The sequence below is a fragment of the Brachypodium distachyon genome, chromosome 4 (assembly GCF_000005505.3).
Source record: "Brachypodium distachyon strain Bd21 chromosome 4, Brachypodium_distachyon_v3.0, whole genome shotgun sequence".
Lineage (NCBI taxonomy): Eukaryota > Viridiplantae > Streptophyta > Magnoliopsida > Poales > Poaceae > Brachypodium > Brachypodium distachyon.
In genome coordinates this window covers 43618097-43628937 of record NC_016134.3, presented here as the reverse complement: position 1 = coordinate 43628937, position 10841 = coordinate 43618097, and the positions used below count along the sequence as shown (strand labels likewise).

The 10841-nt window shown below is 44.0% G+C and overlaps 2 protein-coding genes across 2 annotated transcripts; one reads left to right on the top strand and one right to left on the bottom strand.

Annotated features, from left to right (window-relative positions):
• The first annotated feature begins 593 nt into the window (after positions 1–593).
• Positions 594–8545, top strand: LOC100832370 (stomatin-like protein 2, mitochondrial). Its single transcript, XM_024462687.1, is given in 12 exon segments — positions 594–808; positions 894–1140; positions 1257–1406; positions 1487–1544; positions 1626–1718; positions 1954–1986; positions 2680–2771; positions 2872–2931; positions 3009–3134; positions 3136–5957; positions 8028–8277; positions 8370–8545. Coding segments are annotated over 10 exon segments (1104 nt in total). The 5' UTR covers positions 594–659; the 3' UTR covers positions 3232–5957; positions 8028–8277; positions 8370–8545.
• On the bottom strand, positions 8440–10782 carry LOC100832072 (probable serine/threonine-protein kinase PBL23). The gene is made up of 2 exons (XM_003576846.4): positions 10481–10782; positions 8440–10368 (listed from the first exon to the last, which is right to left on the bottom strand). Exons 1-2 carry the CDS (start codon positions 10671–10673, stop codon positions 9287–9289), a joined length of 1275 nt encoding a protein of 424 aa, XP_003576894.1. The 5' UTR covers positions 10674–10782; the 3' UTR covers positions 8440–9286.
• Positions 10783–10841: the final 59 nt, after the last annotated feature.

Genomic DNA, 10841 nt, shown 5'->3' with positions numbered 1-10841 from the left:
CAAACACTACACAAGAACGTCATGCCTTATTCCCAATAAAAAAAGATGTTTAACCTAATGTTCTTCTTTTTCACAAAAACACATGAAATAAAAAAGGATTTGTAAGCTATCACAGACGAATGCGCGTACTCTCGATCCTCTGAATTTCATATAGGAAAACTCCAAACTGAATGAACCCTCATGTTCCCTTTTCGTTCGAGGAGAAGTCTTTTGAAATGAATTTTGGAGGATTTTAATCTATAGGATTTGTTCGTGAAAGAGCTATTTGAACCATATAAACGGAGTTGACAAAATCTCATGGAATACATGTGTTCATTTCGGGTGAATTATCCAAAAACTCCAAACTCATGTGTTCATTTATTATGAACTATCCGAAAACTCTACTGCAATTTTTTTTTGTGTACTAAACTTGTACGATGAATCCATGTTACACGGTATTTCAAATCTTACATTCTTTTTTGTTCCTGTGTTTTCTTTTTGTTTATGCGAAAGAAACCCTCCGTGTGCACGGTATAGCTAAACAAAAGGATCAGATAAAAGGTTTTCAAATGATCTAATGGTCAGGTTGCCAACCCCCACGGGTAAATCGCTGACCGAACAAGCGCCTAAATCGGCAGCCGTCAGATCCCCAACCATCATCCATCCATTCAAGCGACTAGATGGCGGCGGCCCGGCTGGTGCACGCGCGGCGCTCCGCCTCCGGCCTCCTGCGCAGCCTCGACTCCAACCCGGCGGCGCTGGGGCAAGGGGGCCGCTGGTACCGAGGAGCCGCCGCCTCCAACTACAGCTCCCGCGACGACCCTTCAAGGTTTCTTCGATCGATCCACCGATTCTGCCCGCTTCCCCTGTCAATTTTATTTTATTCGATGAATTGGTGATACAAATAAAAAAAGGTACGATTCGTCATCCACTCCGGTGAACCTGGGTCTGAGCATCGTGCCGGAGAAGAAGGCGTTCGTGGTGGAGCGCTTTGGAAAGTACCTCAAGACCCTCTCATCCGGGATCCACCTTCTCATGCCCGGCGTCGACCGCATCGCCTACGTGCACTCCCTCAAGGAGGAGACGATCCCCATTCCTGACCAGTCTGCCATTACCAGGGACAACGTCTCTATCCAGATTGGAGGAGTGCTCTACGTTAAGGTCCGATCGACAGTATTTCTTTCTTTTGTTTTACCACCATGACACAGTGGAGCATTTCGATAGATGTGCTAGGTAGGAAGTTTTGATTAGCTTACACAAGTTGAATTCCCTGCCAGATTGTTGATCCCTACCTGGCTTCATACGGTGTGGAGAATCCCATGTATGCAGCTACCCAGCTTGCACAGACAACCATGAGGAGTGAACTCGGCAAAATTACCTTGGACAAGACTTTTGAGGAGAGGGATACACTAAATTACAACATTGTGGTACATACCTCGTACCACTTCTCTTTTCATGACCGGCCAACAGAACATTCATCTAACGACCTGTTTTGTTACCTCGGCAGAGGTCTATAAATGAGGCAGCAGCTGACTGGGGTTTGAAGTGTCTTCGTTATGAGATCAGTAGGTTTCTTGACTTGACATAAATATCCAACTATTATATCACATTGACATTGCTAATACAAACTGTTCACTTTTATGCAGGGGACATATCTCCTCCACCTGGGGTTAAGGCAGCTATGGAGAAGCAAGCTGAAGCAGAACGCAAAAAACGTGCTCAAATCCTTGAGTCAGAAGGTAGTGGATACTTTTAACTTCTATTAATTTGAAACTTTCGTTCGGTTTAGGAACCCTCTTTTTATGTGGTAAGTTGCACAATGCATCCTGCTACCTGATGTTTAGTGTTCTAGATGGCTGCTTTTCATGAGACCTAACTTGTATGGCAGACACACTTTCGGGGAAAATGAGTTCCTACAAATAGCCTTTTTTGGCACAGTAAAATAAAGATTTAACTCTATGTTTGTTCTGTCAGGGGCTATGCTGGACCAGGGAAATCGAGCAAAGGGTACGTGACATCTGTTTGGCTAAAGTTACTTTGTAATGTCATCCTGCTCTGCAGAGTCCGAAATATCTTGCCTGCTCAGCTTTTTCTTTTGCCTTATCCATATTTCGAACCTTAATTTGCCGAAAGCTTACGTATAGCATTCCCCCGCAAAAAGAAGAAGCTTACATATAGATTTTATTTTTTAACCGGGAAAACATTATAAATTTCACTTGTAACATGCTATCCTTCCATTAAAATAGCAAAGACTTAGTTTTGCTGCATTTGTATGTTCTTGCTTGTCCTACAATTTTTCGAAACTGTTGTTAGGACTAAAAATAATGACAAGTAATCAATCTTTCTAGTCGCATCTGTTGGCATGCATTTTTTCCCCTCACTCGAGGGGATTGAACCTGATGTAGTACTATAAAATGGAAGTTGAGTTAGGGACATATAACCTATGATTATGAATTTTATAAAACAATCAAGTATGGTCACACTTGAATTTTAGCACTAATATTCAGTTCCAATTGTTTGTTTGTTAGCACAAGATTACTATACTAAGGACTATTCCTTTGCAATGCACAAACTCAAAATCTTTTTGTTTCTGCTATTCCTTGCTTGAACATATTGTGATTGTTACCCTCCGTATCCGTATTGAACCAAAAAACGTTGCCTCTTACGCTTATGCTTCTTGTTTTTCAATATGGGCATCAGGTGAAGCTGAAGCAATTCTTGCTAAGTCAGAAGCCACTGCTAAAGGAATAAAAATGGTCTCGGAGTCCTTTAAAACTGAAGGCAGCATCAAGGTATCCCATTCTCTAGTTTTTTTTAATGGAACAGTTGATCATTAAGTAAGATTTTGGTGGTCTTTCTTTCCTAACAAAACTTACCTTGATGCTTTTGTAGGCTGCTAGTTTGAGGATTGCTGAACAGTACATCAAAGCTTTTGCTCATCTGGCTAAAAATGTGAGACGGTATATAGTTGAATTGTCTACTGTTATTGATGGTTAACTATCGTACTGATGCATGTTGTCAAACTGTAGACAAACACGATGCTTCTTCCCAGCGATCCGGGCAACCCAGGGGCAATGATAGTTCAGACCCTCAAGATATACAAAAACACACAGCAGTCTAAACTGACGCCAGGAAGCCAGCATGCAGTAGTAGTAGAACAAGAGAAGTGACAGGGCTGCTGATTTGCTGTCTGGGATGCCATCTCTCGACATCGGTGTCCTATCAGATGACAAGCTTCCAAGGGCTCTCTGATTTCTGGGCAGAGGAAGCTGATTGATGAAATCCAAGGGCCGGCGCTGCGGTGGAAAGTGCTCTCTGATTTCTGGGCAGAGATGGTGTTGTACATCGCGCCGTGCGATGACGCCGAGGCCCGGGAACACCTGGAGGCCGTGGCGAGGGGAGGGGAGTTCATCACGCACCTGTGGGCGCTGCTCACGCACGCCGGCGTGCTGGAACGAGGCGTTATGTCTGGACCACTTGCTGCCGTCTGATCACTCACATGTATGTGATGAAAAAGCCGCGTCGAGCTATTTATCGCCAATAAGAAGTCGAGAGAAACAACCCGAAAATACACCATGAACAGAGAGGAAAAGAAGAACAAGATTGAGCGGGAGGCGGAGGGAAGAAAACGTGAAAAGAACTACTTCCTCCGACTCATATTACTTGTCTCAAATTTGACCAAATATGAATGTATCTTCTATTAGTTCGCTGATTTGTGCTTTAGGACAGCAGCAGAGCTAGGCGCCCTTTTCCATCTTTCTCGTCGACTACAGAGCTTTCTTCCCCTGTGGTGAGTAGTCTGTCTCTGGTGAAAATGTGTGGTCTCTCGTGGTTGCTCTCAGCCGGCATTTTTTCTGGGTCGCTGTGGTATGGGGAATTTGGTGTGGGTGGTTGACGTTGGGGCATAGCATCCATACCAGGTATCTGTCGCCCGGGCCGTCAGTAACGATATTTGGCGCTCCTTTGTGTTCTCCTGCAGGTTGTGACCCTTTCTGATTGATGGTCGGCTAGCCGTAGTAGTGTGCATTTCGCCAATTTTATCCACTTTTAATGGCAGATTCATGACTAATTTTGATTCAATTTTGTACTGTGGAGCTTTACCCAGGTAGATATGATGTGGATATGTCCCCTTTTTGTGGCTCATGCCTCTAATTTGTCTATTATTAGGGGTGATTTTGTCGTGTTTTTAGTTAGCAGGAGTGTCAGTGTCAACATTTGTCATGTTGCTACATATACCCTAGTCATGCCCACTGCGAGTTCATGTATATTCGAGATATGTGCTTTGTCAAGTAATCTAACTTATGTACTTTTGGAACTAGTAAATCATTCCATGGTCATTTTATGGTTCTATGCTATTGCAATTCAACCCATACTTTTTTAGCTAGTACTGCTTTGGATTCTAGCCTTTCCTAAGCACTTTCTAGGTCCTGTAAGCTCATTATGGTTACTTTACTGAAAACTATGGGCCGTACCTGTTTTGTTTAGTTCAAATGCTAGTGGGTCGGGTGTGTTCTGGTTAGAATTGGCTACCATGAGTGCCAACCAATTTGTGTTATACAAATCATCATTTTATATACATAGGGTCATTTGTATCTGCTGCATTTTTGTCATACGTGTTCTGTTTTAAACATTTTTTAATTTTGATTACAACAAAACTGAAGTGGTTTGATGAGGGCTTTCACTGTTTTAAGTACTTTAGCAGAATTTTTTTGAACACCGGTGTTTGACGTGCATGTTTTCTCTCCTGACAGCGACACTGGATCTAATGAGGAGGATTTTATTTCACAACCTGATCCTGAGTACTGTGATTTTGCCCCTGTTCTGGAAAGTTGCACTGCATTTTGTTTGTTTTTCACTATACTCCTACTGCAATCACATTCATTTCTACTTGCAATTGCACTTGTTTTGTATTATCAGTCTTGTTTCTTGAATAGCCATGTTTATTATCAGGATATGGTTTGTTTTATATTCTATTAGAAGTCTTTATCATTCTGTTGTAAAATTCTTTCTGAGTTGTTTCTTGACTTTTCCAGGATATGGCTTTCCTAGACTTTTGTCGATTTATCAATCAATTAGTTTCCTTACCCTTGCATCTGTCATTCAGGCTTTAGCTGACAGCTAATTCTTAGCCTGAATTTGATTTCTTCCAACTCTCTTTTTGTAATTTGAAGTAACAACATCAGGTAGGAATCATGAAATTAGTGCAGGCTGGCATCTGGCATTCAGGCTGAAGCTAAAGCCAAAATCTATATTAAACCTAGATTGGGACATTTGTATCGGTTCAGGTTCAGGCTAAGAATCTTTTTGTTTCAGTTTGTGCAGGGTTTTGAGTTGTAGAGTTCTCTCCATGGCTAGAGAGTGTGTGAGCTTTGGAGAGAGTTTTCTTCTCCATAGTTTTGGAAGTTGACTGAGACTACAACCTGCCATAGAATGCTTTAAACTCTGCATATGTTCAATCAATTTTAGTTTTTGCTGGTTCAAGAAATTGAGCCCTGTTTCTTGTCCCTACTAATAGCGCTAGTTTTGTTTTGCTAGACAGTTCTGAACATTTGCATTCAGAAATCCACTTTAACATCAATATAGTAAATGCCTATAAGGGGAGCAGCTATAGCGCTAGTTTTGTTTTGCTGGACAGTTCTTTAATGAGGTTTTGTTATTCTAAATCCTTGTGGATTTGAACATATCATATTATAAGGGGTGCATTGTTACCTGATCTGAAAGGTGGGGATTGCCTCCAATCTTGCTTTGCTGTGCATCTCTAGACATATGTAAGCTCATAGGATCACTAAAATTTGTATGTAAATCAAATTTGTAAGCATATTTGTACTTATTACACATGTTTTTGCTTGCAGTTCAATCAGATGTTCAATCAGATCAAACTCTATGTGTCCCCCATGTTTTGTTGCAGCCACAGAGGGAGATAAAACCAGTAAGAACAATGGAGGAAGGAAAACACACCCTTGCGCCTGCTTGATGAGGTTAGTATGGCTTGATATCTTGCAGTCCCCCTGGGTTTCTTCTTCCTCTTCTCTTCTCTAGTCTCTGACAGCTGCCATAAACCTCGCAGCTGTTCTGCGTGTCGGGGAGCTGTGTTCTTCCTCGATGTTCCTTCTTACTTTTGTCTAGGGTTCCGTATTACATGTCGTATAGTTATTAATTGGGTTGTTCCTTATTAAATTGTCTTGTTATTTAATGAGCACATCCAGTTCATAGTGGCCCCTTCAAACCTATTGCAATTAGTAGTTTTTTGCACCCCCGCATCAACTACAATTACATTGGCTTTTGATGGTGTCATTGTAGCTCCTAGTTAAGATAATACTGTATTTTTTATTTTATTTCTGATTTTGTATGGGTGTAATTAGCCTGTAGTTATTGCAATCAGGCGCTTTTGCACTACACAACAACTAAAATTGCATGATTTTTGGGATGCTGCAATTCTAGATCCTACCCAGCACAATCATGTAGCTTATGCACATCTGCCCCCAATGCGACCTTACTTGGGATGTTTGATGGGTTCTAAAGTTTGTGAAATGAGTTTTTTTGGGATGTACTTATAGCTTTTAATTATTGCAATCACGAGTTTTTGCACTCCCACAGCAGCTAGAAATGACGATCTAGGATGGCACAATTCTACCTCCAAGCTAGTGCAATTTTTGTATTCTATGCAATTTGTTCAACGGCTATTTGTCTGGTTTTTTGCAATTGCACTGGTTTGGATGGTGCAATTCTAGACCAAACTTAGTGCAATCCCGTAGCTTATGCTAACCTGCCAATATGTTGTATGTGTGTACTTTGGGATGCTTGATAGCTTTTTAAAAATAGCTTGTGCTAATCTGCTAAGGCAACCTTATTTAGTTTCATCATTTTTGATTGTGTGGAACTATAGCTTCTAGTTAGTGCAAATCAGGCTCTTTTGCACCACGCAGCCAGCAGAATTGCATGATTTTTGAGATGTTTCAATTCTAGCTTCCAATCATTGCAATCTTGTAGTATTTATTATTATTATTTGTGTGCATCTATAACCTTTTGTAGTTATTAAAATCAGGCTCTTTGCACCATGCGGTCACTGGAATTGCACGTTTTTCAGATCGTGCAATTCTAGCTTCCACTTAGTGCAATTTACTAAGGAAGATTTTTTGTTTCCTGATAGAGCACCCCGGTTTTGAATTTGCTGAGATAACCTTTCGTAATTTCACGATTTGATTGTGTGCAATTATAGCTTCTAGTTAGTGCAAAACAGGAGCTTCATGATTTTTTTGATTGTCCTTCTAGGGTGCAATTATATCTTATAGTTATTGCAATAAGGATTTTTTTTGCAACTCCTAGCAACTAGGATTGCAATAGATGGGGACGGCGCAAATGAAGATTCTAGTTAGTGCAATTGCCCTATGGTGGCATTTTTGGGATTTTTTATAGCTTTTGAAAGTTGTGATTTCATTTTTTTGCGCACAATATACTAATCAAGTTTTTCTGGTTCCAGCCTGCTAGCCCCTGTTTTTAATTTGCTAAGACAACCTTTTTCGTTATTAAATGATTTTGATTGTGTGCAATTTATACCTTCTAGCTAGTGCAAATCTCTGGTGCCTTTGTACCACAATTTGCTTTGGCGTATTGTCAGCTTGCAGTTAGTGCAAACTTTGGAGTACATGCAATCTATTTAGATGCTGTTGTTTTTTTTAAAAAAAATTCTGAAGTCTCTAGATTCTTATTTCTGCCACAATCTTATAAGTACTATTTTCTGTGGCCAGATAGGTACCCCTGTTTTTTTTTTACCAAGACACCCTTTAATTTCATGATTTTTGAGTGGGTGTAATTATAGTTTCTGGTTATTGCAATCAGTAGCTTTTGTAATATCCAGCCACCACAATTGCATGATCTGAGATGGTGCATTTTTGTAGCTTCTAGTTAGTGGAAACTTTTGTAGTACATGCAAACTGTTCAAATGCCATTATGTGTTATGTAGGGCTAATTTATGTCTTTTTTGGATCTTTCCTTAGTGTTGCAACCCTACAACATGGTCTAGTAATGGTTTTTTAGTTTTATTTCAGAAATTTCCTGAACCAATCACATCTGCTCTTAGGACACAAAAGAGAGGTCAAATGCTAGTATATGTGGGGGAGCCAGAGTGTGAAGAACCATTTCAGTTTCGTGTTGACACTGATGGTCGTATGGCTACAACAGGATCTACTATGTGGAAACATTTCACTTCCAAAACTAAGTTAAAGATAAATGAGCTCATTTCTGTCATCATCTTCAAGGCATCGACGCGCCTGATTGTGAGTGTTGACAAGCTGTAAGGTATGTCATCTCAATGATCTTTGTCTGTTGGAGTTTTTGGTGTTTTGTTCATATGGTTACCCACTGCTTATGGTCTTGCTTTATTGTTGTAGTAAAACCTGGTAGTCTAAATGAACTGAGTATGCAAGTTTCTGGTTCTGCTCCCTAACGTTGAATGGGGTGTTTTGCTTGTTGGTTCTATAATGTGTGTGTATGGATGCTGATGTAGCTCTTATTTTCTTGAGGGGAATTTCTACTGTAATTGAAGCCAGCATCTAAGTTTTGCCTATGTCTACATTACGCAACGATGAATGCTATTTTTAGTTTGTATTTGCTTTGTCAAATTTTTGGGCTGTCCTAAACCCTTTGCACAGCAAACCTGAACTGTGTTTTTGCCGCCAAAGCATCTTGGTTTTTTGGGCACTAGATGAGAGCACATTTTAATTGTTTGCTCAATCGGCCAGCCATACCAGATTTGACTGGTTTTAGCCACAAAACTAGACGACTGATTCTCAACAAATATCAGGCGCCTGTTTTAAAGGCCAAAAGCAGGCGACTGGTATTTCTAACAAAAGCAGGCGTCTGTCTATGTTTAAAGCAAAGAAAAGATCTACCCGCAAAAAAAAAGCAAAGAAAAGATCGAGAAAAAACGCAGCAGAGTTCTGCTCTGCACCAAATTTCCAATCTCTTCGTGTGAGTTTTAGGGACTTTGGATAGAAGGTCGAGGCAGGAAAGAGCCGAGCAGGCTTATTCTCCCATAGAACGACGTCGACGTATCCACTGCAGACATGGGAATATGTGAACGGATTGAGGCACGTTTTTAGACGAACAGAAACAAAACAAGCCAAGTGTTCTAGCTATCTGTCTATACTTTGCATATATAATCGGACTAGCAATCAACATGCATGCGTATTGCATTGCATCTCAGAATTAGTTGAAGAAGAAGAAAACATGCGTGCATCCAGTTAATTGCATCTTAATCAATTGCATGTCGTCCGTCCCTGTGGCTGGAATGCTTCGCCACGCTTAATTAATTACCGCTAGTTACTTCCGCTGCGCCGGCGCCGGCAGCTGCGCCGTCGTCCTCACCGGCGGGCGGTGGCGGAGGAGCCGGAGCCTGAGAAGCCCCGGTGAGGTACTCGAGCGCGGTGACAACATCGCTGATGGCGGGCCGCATGGTGGCGTCCTCCTGAAGGCACATGGCCGCGATGGCGAGCGCCTGGTAGAGCCCCTTGGTGGGATACGCGTCCCGGAGCAGCGGGTCGGCCATCTCCCTGAACCGGCGCTTGTTCTTGAACCTGGGCCCGGCCCACTGGACCAGGTTCTGCTCGTCGCGCGGCCTGGCGCAGTCGATGACCCGCCGGCCCGTGATGATCTCCAGGAACACGACCCCGAAGCTGTACACGTCCGACATGGTGGTGAGCTTCCCCGTGAGCGCGTACTCGGGCGCGCAGTAGCCGTAGGTGCCCATGACGCGGGTGGAGACGTGGGTCTTGTCGCCCACGGGCCCGACCTTGGCGAGCCCGAAGTCGGAGAGCCGGGCCTGGAAGGCCCCGTCCAGGAGGATGTTGGAGGCCTTGAAGTCGCGGTAGATGACGGGCGGGCCGGGCCGGTCCGCCGCGCAGTGGAGGTATTCCAGCCCACGGGCCGCCCCCTGCGCGATCCGCATCCGGGTCTTCCAGTCGAGCCCCGGGGAAGAAGGAGGGAGGTCTAATAGGTGGTCTTCCAGGCAGCCGTGGGGCATGTACTCGTAGACGAGCATCCGGTGGTCGGCGTCCGTGCAGTAGCCGATTAGGGTTACCAGGTGCGGGTGCTTGAGGAGGCTGAGCATGAGAACCTCCACCAGGAACTCCCGGGTTCCCTGCAGCCCGTTCCGGTCCAGCTGCTTCACCGCCACCTCCCCGGTTACGGGTTTGGTCTCGCCGCCGCCATGGGGGATGCGGAGGCGGCCGCGGTACACGGGCCCGAAGCCGCCTTCGCCCAGCATCGACTCCGGGCGGAACCCGCCCGTGGCCTCCCGCAGCTCGCCGTAGGTGAAGGCGCGCGCCGTCACCGCCTCCTTGTTCATCCCCAGGAACTCGTCCGCCACCCCCTTGTTGTGCCGGTACGACACTGCATTTTGAATTTGAATTTGTGCAATCCATTGATTAATCCCATCTTATTTTTCCCTCGAGAACATGGAATTCATTTGAACATAAACGGAAGCAGAGATCGATATGCCTACCGGATTCTGCGACCATCTCGTTGACGAGGGTGGCGAGGCCGCCGCCGTCCTGCTCGCGTGGTTGCTGCCGTTTAGTAGGGCTAACGGTCGCCGGAGCATGACACGGCGGCGGCTCTGCTGGAGCGACAGCCGGTGCGCCACCGCCGCCGCAATCCTGATGCTGCTTCTTCTGGAAGCAACACCAGATACCCATCGACCGACCGTCCGTCCGGTCGCCCGACGATCCGACCTTGCTTGCCTCTGGTTAACACAATTTATATCCGAATGGATCGGGAGAAGAGGAACGACGACCGAATGCTTGAGCAAATTCTATTCTAGCGATAGAAAGAATTTGCCCAAGCATTCAATCAAATCCGAACGG